This window comes from Mixophyes fleayi, chromosome 1, assembly GCF_038048845.1.
Source record: "Mixophyes fleayi isolate aMixFle1 chromosome 1, aMixFle1.hap1, whole genome shotgun sequence".
NCBI classification, from domain to species: domain Eukaryota; kingdom Metazoa; phylum Chordata; class Amphibia; order Anura; family Limnodynastidae; genus Mixophyes; species Mixophyes fleayi.
The window spans coordinates 395980712-395998842 of record NC_134402.1 but is presented as its reverse complement, the minus strand read 5'-3'; the positions used below and the strand labels follow the sequence as shown (position 1 = coordinate 395998842).

Genomic DNA, 18131 nt, shown 5'->3' with positions numbered 1-18131 from the left:
AAACTGACCTCCTACTTCTTGGTCTCAAGATTTCCTATCTCATTGTATTTCACACCGTAAAAACACAATCTGCATAGATGAGTTTTTTCTCCTTATTTTAAACTGGGATTAGGAGTCATTGTTAATAATAATTTAAATAAAGCATTTTATCTTAAGTGAAATATTTTTGCAAAATTACTTTTCTTCTATTTTCTTGGCACTGCGCATGCGTGAGCAGGCTGACCTGGTCATACGTATGCATATGTCACAACACTGCTTCAGTGAACCGGTAAGGTAAGCCTTGCCATTGGCAGCCAGTATCACCAGGCAGATGAGTATCAGTCATGATAAACGGCTAAAGAACATCTATGCTATTGCCATAGATTGATAAATTGAGGCACATCATCATCATCAGTTATTTATACAATGGCCTCAGCTTTGTATAACCTTCATCAGATGCAACTCTGACCTGTGTGTTGATTGTAAGTGTGGTATTTGTACTTTTTGATACATTTTGCTGGATGTATGCAGGGCCGGATTAAGGAAAGGAAGGCCCCCGGGGTAAGGGTACTGTGAGGCCCCCCCCCCCTATAGTCTCACTCTCACAAGATCTCCTCAGTAAGGAGATTACTGCGTGCCGCATAAGCCCTACAGTGACAGCAGGCAGCCAACAGCATAACATTTGCTGTTAGCTGCCTGCCATTCTCCTTGAACAGGTGACAGTCAGAGCTGGGGGCCAAGATGCCCCCGACCCGATGAATGCCAAGGGCCCTCCAGCTGCCCGAGGCCCCTGGGCTGTAGCCCCTTTAGCCCTACTGTTAATCCGGTTCTGGATGTATGAAAACACATCCATATAATTTGGCTATGCCTTTTTTTGCATCAGAAGTATGTGTCAGTGTTTGTAGCTGTAAGTGACATAGCAGCATATGTGGCCAGCTTTACACATAACAGGCAATAATAATATCATGGTGGTAAATGCATGTCCCAGTAAAGCTGGAAGAGATCTCATCAGATTTGGTAAAAATGGCTAGATTTAAGACTCTGTTGCATACCACTCGGCTGAGCTGTACAAGTCACCTTACCAAAAAGATCATCATCAATAACATTTATTTACATAGCGCCAGCAAATTCCGTAGCACTATATATTTGGGAACAAGCAGTAACAAAACAATACTGGGTAAAACAAACAGAGAGGTAAGAGGGCCCTGCTCGCAAGCTTACAATCTATGGGAATCCTAAAATGATTTGTGACACTTGTGCTTGCTGAAAACCTACAGACGAGGGAATCCCTTTGGGCTTTCTGCGCTGTAGGAATTGTGCAGCGAGTAACATTTTAGTTAATGTTTCATTATTTTTCTGAATCATTTTGCATGAAACCCAAAGCCGCTCACAAATGTGCAATCCATAACCAGTCATGCAATATTAAACTGTCATTTCAGCATTAGTGCCACTTCTGTCACCTAAATAAATGATAACCACAGCATCCATAATGTTGTCACACTGTAATTAAAGCTAGACATTTTTCAAGAGAGCTCCCATAGAATTCAAGTTTACTTTAGCTAGCTAGTATTTTCCTGTATAAAGAGCATTATGACTTGGTCTTATTTGCCGGACATTTAACACTTCTTCTGTTTAGCTGTCAGAGCTTTGGATATTATAGAAGATTTAGACAACATGTGGTTTCTTCTATATATATTGTACTTCCTTATTGTCATGCTCTGGGCCGGAAAGCTGCAAGAATACAATTAGTATATAAAGATTGTAAATCGGAGTACTGATCACAGACCTGTGCTTCTATGTAGAAGCCTAGCCACCTCTCAAATTAATAATTTCCTTCACGTAGCGGGAAGCAACAGTGCCTCTCCCTCACGTTCCATCCTTCTCTATTACTGCGTGCTAGATGAAAGCAGAGGCAAGTAATACCGTATCTGTAAAAGAGGCTGTCACTACAGGCTGGAAGTGTGCAGATCAGAAAAGGCTAGTCATGAATCTGGAGGTGCAGGACCAGTCTGCAAAAGATCTGTTCTCCACTCCTGCATTAGACATTGGCAGGCTTAAAAATACAGACACCTTGCCATCGCTGTGTGCTCAGGTAAGGATTTGCTTTATTGTAACTTTCAATGCTGTAGGATTTATTTCACCTATCAGTCTTGTGTATTTGTGCATCTATATGTATGTGTGTGTATGTGTATATATATGTATATATATATATAGATATATATATGTTGCTGAAGCACACACAGAGCTCACTCTTTTTAATATATATATGTGTGTGTGTGTGTTATACTGAAATTATGTGATAACTTTGTAAAGGAATTCACAAGTGGCTCAAGTTTATCAACTCAAATGATTACATTGCAGACATTTCTGATTGTATTTAAAATTGTTTTTCGGTTAGTCTTTTGAGTCTAGCACTTTTTAACAGGTAGAAAATTTAAATGCAACTATCATTTTCAATGTTAAAGGTGTACACAATGTGTACTTGAAACGTACAGGTTAGTAGTCTTGTGCATTGGTAATCTGGGTTTATAGGAGACACCTATCATGTGTTTTAACAGCCTTCGGAACGCTCTGCAGCTGGTCCACACAACACACATGGTGCTAAATGATAAGTGTCCTGTGCGAGATGGCAAACACTGACATGTCATGTTATGTGAGATACATGTCAGATGAGATCTCTCTGATTATATGTTCAGTTTAATGCATTCAATAGAGCCCTGATAGTCCTGTGGAGATGTCGAGTCTATATTGGTCATTAACTCATATTTATTAAATGTAGGAAGTAATGTGTCATTCCAGCTTGTAATCTGTTACATTAAACTATAGGGCCCTGAGTATGAACAGTCCTTTATATTTATATTTACATTTTAGTTAGAGTTAAAGGAAATTGCGGTGTAATTTTAGGGCATGGAGTATCACTTTGAAACAAGCATGTGCAAAGATCCAGCTTTACAATCTTCTTTTCTTCGCCAAACATGTGAAAGAAATAGACAAATATTTTGCGGAACAATTAACAAAAAATAATATTTTCAGTATTAACAGCATTGTACCATAATTCCTCATAGATGTCAAAACAGAGCAAATGCCCTTTTGAAGAATTCAGTTGAGGGAGGATGTTCTAGAAAGCTAAAATACATAGGGGTCTATTTATTAAAGGGTGAAAACAGGTGTTTTGTGCCCCAAACATCAAGGGGTCACAGCCAGCAATAGCTGTTTAAATGGTAAGGTTTGTGGAGTAATTGATAACAGATGACAATTAAAGAAAAAAATGCATTATTATTTGAAAAATGTATTTTATTCATTTGACAATAGTTTTTAAATATATTATTTTATTTTTATTCAATTTTTTTTTACTATTTCCACTGTACATGCAGACCTCCTGAGACTGACACGATGAAGCTGTAAGTTAACACTTACCGCTCTAGAACTATTTCACAATATTTTATCATTAGATTGCAGAAACAAGTTATTATCTGCTGCTGTATTTTGTTAAAAAGAGTCCATAATATCGGAGTGGCAGAGTAATATTACTGTCATTTTTCATAGAACGTTCTACTGTATCCACAGAAGCCAGCTCTGTCTTGACGGAGAGCATGGTTCAGTAAGATTGGTTTCTGACTTCTGGAGACATAAATCAGAAACACAAGTAATGTGGAGACCCAATTATTTCATGCTGTAAATAGTTTTATTTAACGTTTCCATTAATAAAGTAAGTTTCCGTACCAGCCAACATATTAAATTATTTTCCAGGGAGACACCTGAGCCTGTAAATCTAAGCAAGTCACGTGTGATAATGTCTCAATGGACCTTGAGCACTACAACTCCCAGCATGTCATGTTTATTAATTTTAATTGTAATGTATTTTTTTCATTTTAAGTATTCCTTGACAATAACTATTAAGTTATGAATCATAGTGAATAAGGATAGATTGCAACCTAACATACCAAAAAAGAGAGATTTCATTTTGCAGTTGTTCTGTATTAAAATAGGGATCTGGCCCCAGACTCCTTGCAGAAAGCAGTTCTTGTTGGCCCCCCTCCCCTTCTGCCTCTTGAGCTTCTTTACTTCCTGACCCATGTGTGGTGGACACGCTCTCCCTTCATGCCCCCCCACCGCCCACATACTATAGTTCCCTTTCTATAGCCCATCATTATTAGATGGCTCTTACGTTCCCTTAATATAAATTGACAAAGATGTTGATTTTTCCACACTGGTCCTGTACCCTGCAATTCCCATTTTCTCCATTATTCTCCAATCATTTATCTATCATTTCACCTACCCCCGCCCCTCCCTCTTTTTGTTTATTTCAGCAATTTATTGGTTGGTTCCTGTTATATTAGACTTATTTATGGGTAGCTTGGTGGCTCAGTGGTTAGCACTTCTGCCTTACTGCCTGAGTTCCATTCCCCACCATGGACTTACCTTTGTGAAGTTTGCATCCAGTGGCGGACTGGCCAGAGTTTCAGCTTGCCCAATGGCAAATGGTCCCTGTGGGCTCCTAATGAAGTAGGCCCCCTTAAACCATCAGACAATATGTTAAAAATGTTAATGTCCTTTTAGTAGCTTGAAAATATAGAAGTTCTAATATTATTACTGTATGCAAGTAAAATTTACGTTGTGTTAGTATTTTAATAAAATCATTTATTGACAGATTCACACAATCGTCTAGTGAAATATAGATACAAAAAGCTGAGCAATACAGGCGCTAGGTGAAACCAGTGAATCACACGTGCAATATAGTCAATAAGTAGGTTAGCATACAGTAGGCTACTTCTTCGTCTTAAACACTTACTTAAGCCTAAAATACAAAACAGAAAACAGAAGCGCCACGCATACTGTATTACTTCAAAAAAAATATTTTTATAATGTGCAATGGTGAGATATCCACGTACCAAATGATACATTTTCAAAAGGCTTATCTGATGTGTGTAAGATGAAAATATGGTCTCCCTAAAGAATCTCCCAAGTTGATCTTCATAAGGCACTAAAACTCAAAATACTGAACACCATAGTGTAGCATGTCCCTCCAGCATTCAAAGTACATGTAATCTTATAAATATGTGCACCAAATCAACCTCTTTTCATATATAATAAAATAGACTACCAATTAAAGAAATCCACTTTTAATATATTATTCATAAAATGCCTGTACAAATCATAATATAAAAAATAGAGCTTATCTGTCCTCCTTAAAGCAGTGAAGTTGTTCCAGTTGGAAGTATCATACTCCTGGCCTAGGAATGACAGATCCAACACAAACTGCAATGAAATGGAAGTCCACTGGACTGGTAACCGACGCGTTTCACCACATCCTACTAAAGATTCTTTAAGGAGACCACATTTTCATCTTACACACATCAGATAAGCGTAATGAAAGTGTATCATTTAGTACGAGGATATATCACCTTTGTACAATATATAAATAATATTTGGGTTGTTGTACAGTATGTGGGGGCTTCTGTTTTGTAATCATCTAGTGAATTCAAATGATTGTTCTTCGTATAGTGGATTGAATGAAATATGCTTTTGAACTACAAACTATTTAAAAATATCCACCAATTGTTTAAAGTAAAAAAATTTCAATTATAACAATCTGTATTTACATTTAGTATCTACTGTATACTGCCAGTAATATGTACAATATATGCACGCTGTAATTGCTAAAACTAAAAAAATTGTACCTTTTTTCCACTTATATACTTTTTATTTTATTTTTATGTCATTTTATTTATTTCTTATAAAAATTAAATGATAGTCTCATAGTTGTGGGTGTGCCCCCTTTGTCTCCTGGCAACCAATATTTTTAGACCCAGTCCACCACTGTATGTTCTCCCTGTGTTTGTGTGGCCTTGGGGTGTTTTGGTTTCCTCCCACACTCCAAAAACATACAAGTAGGTTAATTGGCGTCTGACAAAATTAACCCTAGTCTGTGTGTGTGTGTGTGTGTGTTATGGAATTTAGATTGTTAGCTCCAATGGGGCAGCGACTGACATGAATGACAAATATTCTCTGTACAGCACAGTGAAACGTGTGGAGCTATATAAATAAATGATGATGATCATGCTGTTGTTATAATATATGATTGTTTTTGTCTGACCATACAAAACAAAGAATTATAAAATCACATTTCAGGAACAGGAGCCTGATTCATTAAGGATCTTAACTTAAGAAACTTCTTATTTAAGTCTCCTGGACAAAACCATGTTACAATGCAAGGGGTGCAAATTAGTATTCTGTTTTGCACATAAGTTAAATACTGTCTGTTTTTCATGTAGCACACAAATATCAACTTTAAATTTCAGTGTACAAATAAGCTATCAAGTATTTGTGTGCTACACGAAAAAACTGTCAGTATTTAACTTATGTGCAAAACAGAATACTAATTTTCACCCCTTGCATTGTAACATGGTTTTGTCCAGGAGACTTAAATAAGAAGTTTCTTAAGTTAAGATCCTTAATGAATCAGGCCCCAGATCTTTAAAACCTGAGAGTTCCCTGCAGATTAGGGTCAGTTGGCAACTATAATATTGTGACAGAGGATACAGTGGAGAAAATGAAGTTAATATAATTAAAGTAAAATAATGTAACATATATTTACACTTATTCTGTGACGTTAAAATAGGGCCACTGTGTGCTATCATTTTACATAAGTCTGTCAGTTTGCACATGTAGAAAATAAAGGAAGTAGATGTATTCCCAATGCTTAAACTGTGCCAGTCATTTACATTGGACATTGCCATCCAGTGGGATGAAGCAATATTCCATATTTCAGTCTATAAATTCACTAGAAAATAGACACACTTTAAAAGCATAAGATTCATTTACTTAGTCTTTTCCTATTTTCCTTCCATGTGACTATTTACCTACCCATGTAACCAAAGAGATGATCTCCTTATTACCAGTAGAACTGCACCGTTTTAGTGATTGTGTGGCATAAATGTGACCAGTAAATTTATCAAATTGCTTTAATAAGGGAATAAACGGCGACTTTTATTAATGTTATATTATAACAAATATAAGTATTATTCCTTTTCCCAGGTAGTTTATAAATAGGGTTCCCATATCCTCAGGGGCGGTGCAAGGGTTCTCGGCGCCCTAGGCAAGCCGCCCCCGCCCGCGCCCCCCGAACACACTAAATAAAAAAAAAAATAGATTTCACTTACCTTATCTTCCTCTAGCTGCTCCTCGCGATGCATGCTGAGAGGGGAGAGGAGGGGGGAATAACTTTATTCACACTGTCTGTCAGTGACAGACAGTGTGATACCTCAGAGGCGCCGGACAGACTATCACATGATCACTGACTGACGTCAGTGATCATGCGGACATTAAAAAACAGCGGCGGCCACCCCGCCGCCGCTGCTGTGCATCTCTCTCGTGCGGCTGAACCGCTGACTAGATTAGAAAATCTAGTCAGCGGCGCCCTGCAGGTCCCGGCGCCCTAGGCAACTGCCTAAGGTTGCCTAATGGGAGCGCCGGGCCTGCATATCCTAGCTAATCCTACTAGCCGAAGTGCATCAGAAGTATTATTCCTGGATAAATAATTGTCCTATTTCAATGTGTTCAGGTATTGCCAGGAGAGCCCCGATTTTTGACGCTTGGTTTTCTCTGTAGAGATTAAAGGAAGCCTGCAGCAAAAGATCCCTGAATTTACAGTACCCCTTTCAATTGATATCATATTGATGAATATATAATTTGAACTTATGTTTGTGACTGGATAGCACATCTACAGTATACTGTCTTTGCTGTATTTGAGATAAGTTATTGCTGATGATTTGGCTGTTTACGTTCTGTTCATGACAATGACAGATTATTTTCAGCCTCATGAAATGCATTTAGCAAGTATACATTAATAGAACTGACTGAGTTAATACTTTAGCTATTAGAAGTGAACTATAAAAGAAAACATTTTTCTTTTTGATATGTTTATTTGTACTTTACTGCTCAGGGATTTGAAAATAATATCCATTTAAATGTTTAACTGTTCTTGAAATTAAATATGATGAATATTGCGTTCTCTTTGCAAAAGAACAATACTTGTAGTTCATTATTTTCCTAGGATAAAAATCCTATTCATGCATCTGCTGAACTCCCACTGTGCACAGAGAACAATGACATTGTTGTATTTTCAAATGACTTTTTTCTATTATATGCTGTGTCATAGTGTTACAATTTATCTGCAGCTTTATAATATATACTGATAAATTATATATTGTGATAAAGAGTATATATACATCAAACAGGATGTTTTGCATAAATCTATGTATTTAAATTGGTAATCTCTGGTGGGATTCATTAAAATTGAATTGTGGCAAATAGCATTAATATTTAATTAAAAGGTCCACCGTTTACTGCATCTCTTATGTTTAACTGAGATGAAATCAGAGATAGTTTGTCAGAGAACCCATAAAATTCACCAATTTGCATTCATACAAAAATATTTGAGCTGAATGGTAATTAGAATGTCACAGGGGTGTAAGTAAAACTTTGCATGCCCCATGGCTAAATTTGAACAGACCCCCAGGGTTTCTAGGAAGGAACAGCCTCAGGGGTGGTATGGTGCCTCTCCTGGCCAGCTAGCAAAATTTGAATAAAGGCCTTAGGAGATGTTGCTCTAGCCTCCTGTCTTTTTAAATTAATACATCATACTTAGGAACAAATATTATTGAATTAAGGTATGATTAGTTTCATACTGTAGGTCCACTGCCATTAAGGTTGAGCTCTATATTCATATTTCAAATCAGACACGACACAATCCTATCTGACTATTACCAGTGACCTCTCTATACATTAGACAGAGCATTTTAATTATCTCTGTACAATACAGATAGATTTCTGGTATCTCATGTACAATACAGAGAACCTTCTAGTTGCCAATATTCAATGCAGATAGAATTATGGTGACTGATGAATACAGACAGGTTGGGCATGAAATGTCGACATTCATAATGTCAAAATTCAAAATATCTACACAATAATATCAACAGTCATAATGTCTACACTGTTATAATGTCTACAGTAATAATATCTACATGTTCATAATGTCTACACATTCAGAAATGTCAACATGTAAAATGTCTACACACTGACATAATGTCTACAGGGTTGAATTGTTGACAGTCAAAAGGAAGTGATATGTAGCTAAAAAGCGTGATTTGTGCTCAGTGCCTTAATTTCAAGTGATGGTCACCACTTCCCAAGTGATTTCAGGCACCCCCGGGTCGCTACTCCAGGGCCACTACATTCCGGGCTTTCAAGCTATCGGCCCTTTGGCCAGAGGACCGAGGTCTACCATCTATTATGGGAGGGTGGGAGTGCAACACCCTCCTAGGACCTAACTACACTTGATCTTAGCTAAAGGGCCGAGAAGCGATTATTAAATAGCCCTTTATTACAGTTACAGCACTGTATCAGGTTTGCTGCCTTTGTGTACTGGTGGATATGCTCAAACCTGGGATTATTTTAACACTATTGATCTCGCCTGCGGAAATCATGGAATAGGAATTGTTTGGAGGAAATTCTCAGTGGAGTATAGAGAAAAGGTATAAAATGCTCAAAAAATAGAAATATCTTTGTTTTGAAAAGTGAAGTACATATAAAAATGTGTAAATAATCTATAAGTAGCAAAACACATATTTTAATAATATTTTTCATATTATTTTAGGCACTTTACAGCATTTTAGAATATCCTCTATGGATGGAGTTTTTTTCTTGCTTACTTCCATTATGTTTGCTGGAAGATTGTTTAAAAAAAAATTACGTTTCACAGTTTGGTGCTATGGATCCCATAATAAAATTTGGCTCGGAGGTCAAGGATGCGGCTCTAACTTCCCGGGCCCCATACTGAGAAGAGGCCTCCACTCTGTTCTTTTGAGAGTGGAGCAGGAGGCCTCAGAAAGGGGAAGACCCAACATTGCTGGGCCCCCCTCACCTACATGCCCCATGGTGCCCATACTCCCTGCCTCACCTGAAGGTCACTGCTCTCGTACTAATTTTCCCTGGTACTGGCATGAGGGTGTAAGGGTAATGGCGGCGATTGACCTACAGAAAATATATGTTAGTGCTGCTAGTTTTTTACATACATTTATAGAAAATATGACATAGAACGCGCCAATAACGCCATCTCTTATGTCCAGCGCCGGTGCTAGGGTCCTTGGCGCCCTAGGCACAGTGTGAAAATCGTCGTCCCCCCCCTTTAAAAATCGCCGCCCCCCCTTTAAAAATCGCCGCTGTGCTTCCCTCCCCTCAGCTCCCCTTCCCACCCCTCCCCATGTCTTTCTTTAACTTACCTGCATGAAGCTGCTCCTCTCTGCTCTGTCTTCTCCCCTCCACTCACAGACACTGTCGGGCCGTGATGATGACATCATCATGGCCTCTCACTGTCAGTGAGCGGAGGGGAGAAGACAGAGCAGAGAGGAGCAGCTTCATGCAGGTAAGATTCATAGCCCCTTCCCTCCTCTCCTCCCCGTGGATTTCCGGGTTTTTTTTATTTCGAGGAGCCCTGCAGAGCCCGGCGCCCTAAGCAATTGCCTAACCTTGCCTAATGGGAGTGCCGGGCCTGCTTATGTCACGCTACACACATTTTAGAGTTGTTAGAGTGCACAAGGCACATTCATCATCATACATATGGTGCTCTTCTGGGCTTCATTATAGTGACATTATTACTTTTAGAAATGTCCTCTGCTCTATATTGTTTTCAAAATTAGCCAATATTGGACATAATCACCAAATAAATAATGTATGAAATAATATCTACACTGAAGCTGACATGAGCTTTATCTTATCTTGTTATCCTTCTTTTACATTTTGAAAACCTGTAATTAAATTTACACAAGACAGGAAATACAGATTCTATATGTACATTTTTAGAGTATTTTCTTTTTGTATTATTGTCATTATTGTTTTTGTTGTTCCTGGTATTTTTTCATTTACTTTTGAAAAAAAGACTGATATGATTGTATTAACAAGCTCTTTATTGGCCTTGTCCTATTCTTTTTCAGACCACTCATTTTCCAGTCTTATTATTTGTGTAATATACACTAGTTTGTTTTCCTGCTGCTGAATATATAAAGGATAGGGGGTATATTTACTAAACTGCGGGTTTGAAAAAGTGCACATGTTGCCTATAGCAACCAATCATATTCTAGCTGTAATTTTGTAGAATGTACTAAATAAATGATAGCTAGAATCTGGTTGCTATAGGCAACATCTCCATTTTTTTCAAATGCACAGTTTAGTAATATACCCCTAGGTCTTCATCCTGTGTTGTGTGTACCCCAGGGACACCTCAGATCGATTTAAGAGATGTAATAAACTAAAAAAAATAATTAAATATAGTATTAAGTATTAAAACATAAACTAGATTTTTTTTAAAATATGTAAATGCATAAGAAATATGTCTTGGTAACTATTTACTCAGATTCATGTTTATACATTATGGTTATGGGTTGCTTAGTATTTACATACTCACTTAAAGGGTAAATATTTTTTGGGGGGGGGGGGTACAATAAAAGGTTAAGAAACCCTGGTCTGGAGGATATTTATGATAAACCTGCACTATAAAATACAATTGTAAGCTGAAGAACATGTCATAACTATACCTTAACCCCTTCACATCAAAAAGGCATTTAGAGTATTGTCAAAATTGTCTTAGAGAGAGACAAACCTCCAAACTAGAACAGGAATCCGAGATATGGTACATGGAAATGTGGGCAGGGCCATCTTAGCAACATTATGGGCCCCCGGGCAAAGCAGTGCACTGGGGCCCCTAATGTGTGTGTGTATATATATATATATATATATATATATATATATATATATATATATATATATATACAAGTTAACCCGTGCATGATACTCATGCATTCTAGTCAAATCAAGCTACTTAAGGTGTTAAAAAGGTTCTTGTCATGCATTTGGGCCATAGCCCAGGCCTCCTCAGGGGAAGAGCGTTACTTCCCGACGTAAGCGCCCTTTTTTAATGTCGTTTTGTCCACATGTCACCACCTCATCATTCTTCTCCATCACCTCATCCTTCATTTTCATCGCCACATCTATCCAGATGTCTATCCAGACACAGGGATCTCTCTCAGCGGTCCTGAGTATCACACTCCTCTCACTCTGTCACCCCCGGCAACCACCAACCACTCCTCACTGTCACCCCTGGCAACCACCAACCACTCCCCACTGTCACCCCCGGCAACCACCAACCACTCCCAACTGTCACTTCTCCTTTAAGAAATATATATATATTTTTTTAAAATCTTTATAAACACTTTTAACAATTAACAAATTAAATTAACAAATTAAAAACATCTTAGTATACCAAATTTCAGCCCTTTCTGAATTTTTTTTTCCACACACACTAATAATTTAGTAGGTCAGTGTATAACTCCGCCCAGCAGGTGGCGCTGCAGCTTGGTTTTATTTTTTCCACACACACACACACAGACAGACAGACTAACACACGCCACTAAGCATTTATATTATATATATTTATATATATATATAAATAAATATATGTATATATAGGGGCCCCCTTAACTTGTCTTTCAATCGCCTACGTCCGATCCCCTTCTCCTCTTTTTTCTTTAGTCCTCCGTGCTGCGCTTCTCCGTGCTGTGCTCGCAGAGAATGTCAGGCGTGATGTCGTTATCATGCCCGACATTCTCTGCGAGCACAGCACGGAGGAGCGCAGCACAGCACGGAAGAGGGGACAAGGGAGGGAGCCAGACTGTTTTTTTTTCTACAGGATTTTTTATTTTCATTGCCTTGGGCCCTGTCGGAAAGACGGCCCTGAGTATGGGTGATAATTAGTGGGTGGGGTAGGGACTAAGAAGAATAAACTTTATAGAAGACACAAAGATAGTTATTCTACATTTTATATGCAATATTTATTCAGTACTAAAATTCTATATTTTTATCAGGTTTCTTTTAGATTTCTTATACTCCATTGTGAACTGATTGAACCAGACATCAATAAACAAAATCCAGCTTTGTTTTCAGGGTAATTTTTCAGGGTTGTGTTAATATTTAATGGGCATCTTGTATATCCACTTTGTAACTGTCCCCTGCTCTTCCGGCAGTCTGGGAGACCAATCCCGAATTCGGGAGTCACCCAGACATTCGGGGAAAGTAGGCAAGTATGTTTTAAGTATTTCTCTAAATTGCCTATTTATCACCTTAGTTTCAGTTTTTCTTCTCAGCCCGTCTATACCCCATTTTTTTCTTTCTTGACACTTGTCGTCTTTCCTTTCAATTCTTATTCTCCATCTTCAAACGGCTCCCCTTTACTTTCCATTTCACTCTCACCTAGTTTACCTATACTCCCCACTTAGTTTTTGTATACTTCAAATGTCCCTTTACACAGCTTCACCTTCTCTTCTGTAAACTCTTTTTCTTTCACTTTTCACATTCCTGCTGACAGCCTCTCGTCACAGATACTTCCTCCTCCCCATGAAGCTGCAGCAGTGTTCCTCGTCTGCGGTTCCTTCGATACAACCACCACACAGCTTTAGCTCTCCTTGCTGTGACAGTCACATGTTTGAGACACAAACAGGCTATTTTTGTTTAACTCTTTCTATGCCATAGTGGTCCACCACTTTTGCAAGTCATAATTGTGCTGATATATGTAATATTATTATAAAACTATCTTATAAGCTAATTACAATCACTTCAGTTAAACTTTCAGTAAAATTTCTTTTGCACGTTATAATTTATAAACACCCGTTAAAATTAGTGGCAAGTGTGTCCATACAGCGTGGAGGGCAGTTACCATTCCACTTTCTAATCTGTTCACGGCACTCAAACTGAACAGAAGTGCTCAGTGGTTCCTCGTTATGATGGGAATCTTCAGTAGTGTCCTTGTGTAAGAGGGATTTCTCTATTGGAATGCAGGTCTTGACCACTGCTAGACAGCTGTAATGATGTAAACGTGAAATGTGACAGCCCTTTATCTATTAGTTCTGCCAATAGGATAGACCTTTAGGTGTCTCACGTAGTAGGTTAATTATAATAGTGATACAATGGGCCGTAGCTCTTTTTATTTTCCATTCCAGTCCCAGAGCTTCTGTAGTAACATGTTCTGTTAGAAGCACGAGCTCATTGCTATGACAGAGACATGTGCAGTGGTGTCTGTAGAGTTGCTCCCCGACACAAATTCTTCCCACAGACAGTACCAGGGGAACCTATAGCTCCTTCCTGCACTGTAGTAGTGACTATGCATCACACTGCAGGAAGTAGAACAGAACACCTTTACAGAAGGTGGAGCATCAGCCAGCAGAGCTGACTTTAGGCCTATGGTAGAGGAGAAATATATGGTACTGGTTTCGATTTTTTTCTGCTTTACAGACATAGGTAAGTGTCTTTGGTGCACAGAACTGAGACCAGGGTAGTTGAACAGATGTCATTTCCTCAGGTAGATGGTAGTGTGTAGCAGCCTAGAGATAGCACAAGACCAATGTTTTGGATACAACTGACCTCAGCCAGTTTTATTAAGCAAGGAAATAAAAGAAACATTAAAATATACACCTTGCCTATCTGGCACTAATACAAGTCACTCCTGACTAACAAACTAAAACAAAGTTCCAGTACAGTTTTCTCACAGCAAAGATCAGGCTTCCTCTCACAGAGTCTCTGGAGTCCATTTCCCCAATTAGTGAGAGGCTGAATCCACTGCCTAGCAGCCTTTTAATCACAGCTCACAGGTGCCAGCATTAATCAGTCTGACAGCAGAACAGAAGACCTGGACTAGGCCTTGTAAATGGAGCCCACCCATCTCTCTTCATCTACAGCCCCAGGAACCCTTTTCCAACTTTTCCCTAAAGCTGAACATCTCTCTGAGAAGCATTCCCCAAATATAAACACTCGGGGATTTTAAAACATGTATGTTAGAAACTTGGGACTAAAGTTCCTGCCTGCAAACACTATTCCAGTGTCTTTGTCACAGAACAGACTATAATGTAAAATGAATCCAGTGCAAAGAAAAAAATTGCAGATAAGAACGAAGAGGGAAGGCTGCTGGAGGTTGCCCTGCTCAACTCCCAAAAAGTCGGGAGACTCCCAGACATTCTGGGAGAGTAGGCAACTATGAATTTAATGAGTCAGGGATATACATACGTTTTTTGTACAAATGAAAGAACTGTGTTAACTAAAAACTGTTTCTTTCAAATGTATCCTTTATGTACAGAAAACAGCTTTTACTGATGGTGACTTTTTTTGAAATTGCATGTTGGTTGCTTCACGAAAATTATGCCCAGAATTTGTAAAAAAAAAAAGAAATACAGTCTCTAAGTCTCAATTGTATGTTTGATGAAATTGCTGGATGTTTCTGAGAACACTTAAATACATATACAAGAAAAAACAAAAACCTTCTGTTCTTTACTTTGGCAACAGGTTAGTCAACAGATTTAACTTCAACTATCCAGTTATTGATTCCTATCTGCGGTGTGACAATTGATTTACAAATTTTTGAACACTCACTTGGAATGTTCTCTTTTCAAACACAAACAAAGAAAAGTGATTTGCTAAGGGGTTCACTGGAATTATGTGCTAAAATAGGTCTACATTCAAAAATGCTTGTTGGCATTGTTACTGATGGAGCTCCAGCGATGATAATTTCCAAAAGTAGAATGGTGTTTATGTTAGAAAGACAACTTGTTGAGCACGATCTGGAGCTAATTCAGTTTCACTCCATTATCCATCAGCAAACTTTGTGTGGAAACAACTTGGTTTTGAAAATGTTTGTTGTCAGTACAGTTAACTATATGCAGTAAATTGCCAATTTAAAGCATTTCTTGAATAGATTGGTTCTGTTTTTTTTTTTAAAGTTTCATGAGTCGAGTAAAAATCTTGCTAAGATTATTTAGTTTGCTAAAGGAATAAAATTAATTCTTGATGAAAAGAGGAACATTGTAGATGAATTTCAAAATTAAAAGTGGTTTTGTGACCACTCAGCATAAAACTACAAGGAAAAAATCAGCTTCATTGGCTTGATGTTCAACTTTCTAATTACATCCTTATTTTCCATTAAAAACTGAAACTTATTATCAACTAGAAAAAAGGTGAAAGGTGATCTTTTCAAATAGTATTTCCTAGTAATTCAGATGTCTGAGTATATTACGAAACATACTGATCTTCAAGAAATATTTGCTTGTCGCTTCACTGATTTAAAAGTGAAAAAAGTTCTTTACAGACCCATTGTCTGTTGTTCCTAATGAGGTTGAGCCAGAATTACAACTTGGACTTGTTGATCTTCCGTCCTGGGACGACCTACGAATCTTGGTCGAGGAAGGGGTTTTGTTGAATTTCTGCCGGTGTGTAACAACAAAACAGCAGCTGTCTATGTCAGCCTTTATGGGTCTATTGGGGACTGTCCTGCGCTTTCTCAAATATGTCCCAACTGCGGACACAGTGGGGAGAACCAGCTTCTGTGGAATCCAGAGCACACATTGCTGGGACATTTTCAAGGATAGGATTGGGGAATGACTTAGTGCTTCTCAGTGTTAGACATACTCCCTGCAGTCATTGTATGCCCCCTATGTGAAGTGGCCTCACCCCCTATGTGACATGGCCGCTCCAAGAAGTTCCTGCATTTATTGTGGCCCTTTCAAATAAGTATAATCTCCCAGACTTAATACTTAGGGATCTATTTTACAATATGAGAAAACCCCTAGATCAAGTGAAAACTGTGCCATTTTGTTCATCATTTTGTTTAAAAAAAGATTGTAGGGATTTTTTTTCTATTTCTTTTACATTTTACTTTTTTTCTTTTTAAATAACTTTTTAGATTTTTTGTTGACTCTGGAACTGGAAGACCAAGAGCGATTCTGCAGTGGCCTGGAACTGGCTTACAGCCAGTGCCACAACGGAGCTGAGTATCGTTTAGCTCCCTGGTGCTACATCTTTATGATAAATTGCAGTGAACAAAATAGAATAAAAAAAAATAGAAAAAAAAAGCCCTTATATTTAAAATATATATAAAAAGAAATACAAAATGACAGACTGGTTGGAGCAGTAGGTTATTTTCTGCCTTCAAATGCTATTGTATGTTTCTATGTTGTTAAAAAATATTTATTATTCAACAAAATTAATCCTGGATTGAGGGCATCCCTAATTTTGGTACTTATTAGTAACAGATGGATATGGCATTTGTACACTATAGCTCATGCAGTTCATTAAGGCAATGTACATTAGTACTCTAAACAGGATTTATTTATTGTGGTTTCTCACTTTTGATCTGCTGCAGGAATTAGTAGTAATAAACAAGGGTTATTGAACCTGTTAGATGTTACACTAATGACCACTAAATTGCTATCATGCCATATATTACTATTTTATTACTCTTTGTTTAGTATTTTAGAACAATTATGAGAAGAGTAAAGTGGGTGAATGCCATCTTGGTGCCATACATTGTGACATAATCTGCTGGGCACAAGCAAGTGGCAGCTGTGGTTACAGCTGCACATAAGCACTAAACAAGCACTTTAACAGACACATATTTGTGCGATTTATTTTCAGTGCATGATATATTTAATGCTATATATGTAGCCTTTTTTACATTAATGGTCACATATCATGGTATACATTTTTTGGCACAGAGACCTATTGTTGGTTCTGGCTTTTTTTCCAGTTAGCTCTGACCTCTCTGCTCTTTTTTCAGGCTCTTTGAATCTTAAGTGTAAAATGGCACATAATAGATTAATAACCAGTTCAATGCTGGAGGTGACACAGATGTAATAGCGCAGTACACATAAAGATGTTGAAAGATTGGGAACCAGATCATTTCACATTGAAATCACACTCCTTTATTTACTCCTCTTGCACTTTACTTAGTTGCAGGTAGCATATATTACTAACAGTGATCCACAGGTGTACATCACAGCTGACCTTCGCTCTCCATGGGAACTGTTTGTCTGTGCACTGTCTCTGTCACCTGATCTTTCAAGTCGGATGGGCTGTACACTTTACAGGTACCTGGACTCCCGTCCCTCTGTTCAGGTATCTTGTTTATGCACTCTCTCTGCAACCTAACCATTAGTGTTGTATTTGGCACACTATCAGTCCAGGTATTATCGGTACCTTCACAGCTTCACACTGCACTCACTGAAACCCAGATCCTCCCTCTCCAATTAAATCTGGCTGGATTCACGAAATAC

General features: G+C 38.1%; 1 protein-coding gene across 5 annotated transcripts in view; it reads left to right on the top strand.

Moving 5' to 3' along the window:
- Positions 1–18131, top strand: part of MCTP1 (multiple C2 and transmembrane domain containing 1) — a 663759-nt gene that overhangs the window by 168683 nt on the left and 476945 nt on the right. Inside the window, exon 1 of one of the 5 annotated variants that reach the window (XM_075181063.1) lies at positions 1962–2071. The exons of the other annotated variants lie outside the window; for them this stretch is intronic. Within the exon in view, the coding sequence (XP_075037164.1) occupies positions 1964–2071 (108 nt within the window). The 5' untranslated portion in view covers positions 1962–1963. Of the gene's footprint in view, positions 1–1961; positions 2072–18131 lie in introns of those variants that run through there. 5 annotated transcript variants of the gene reach the window in all.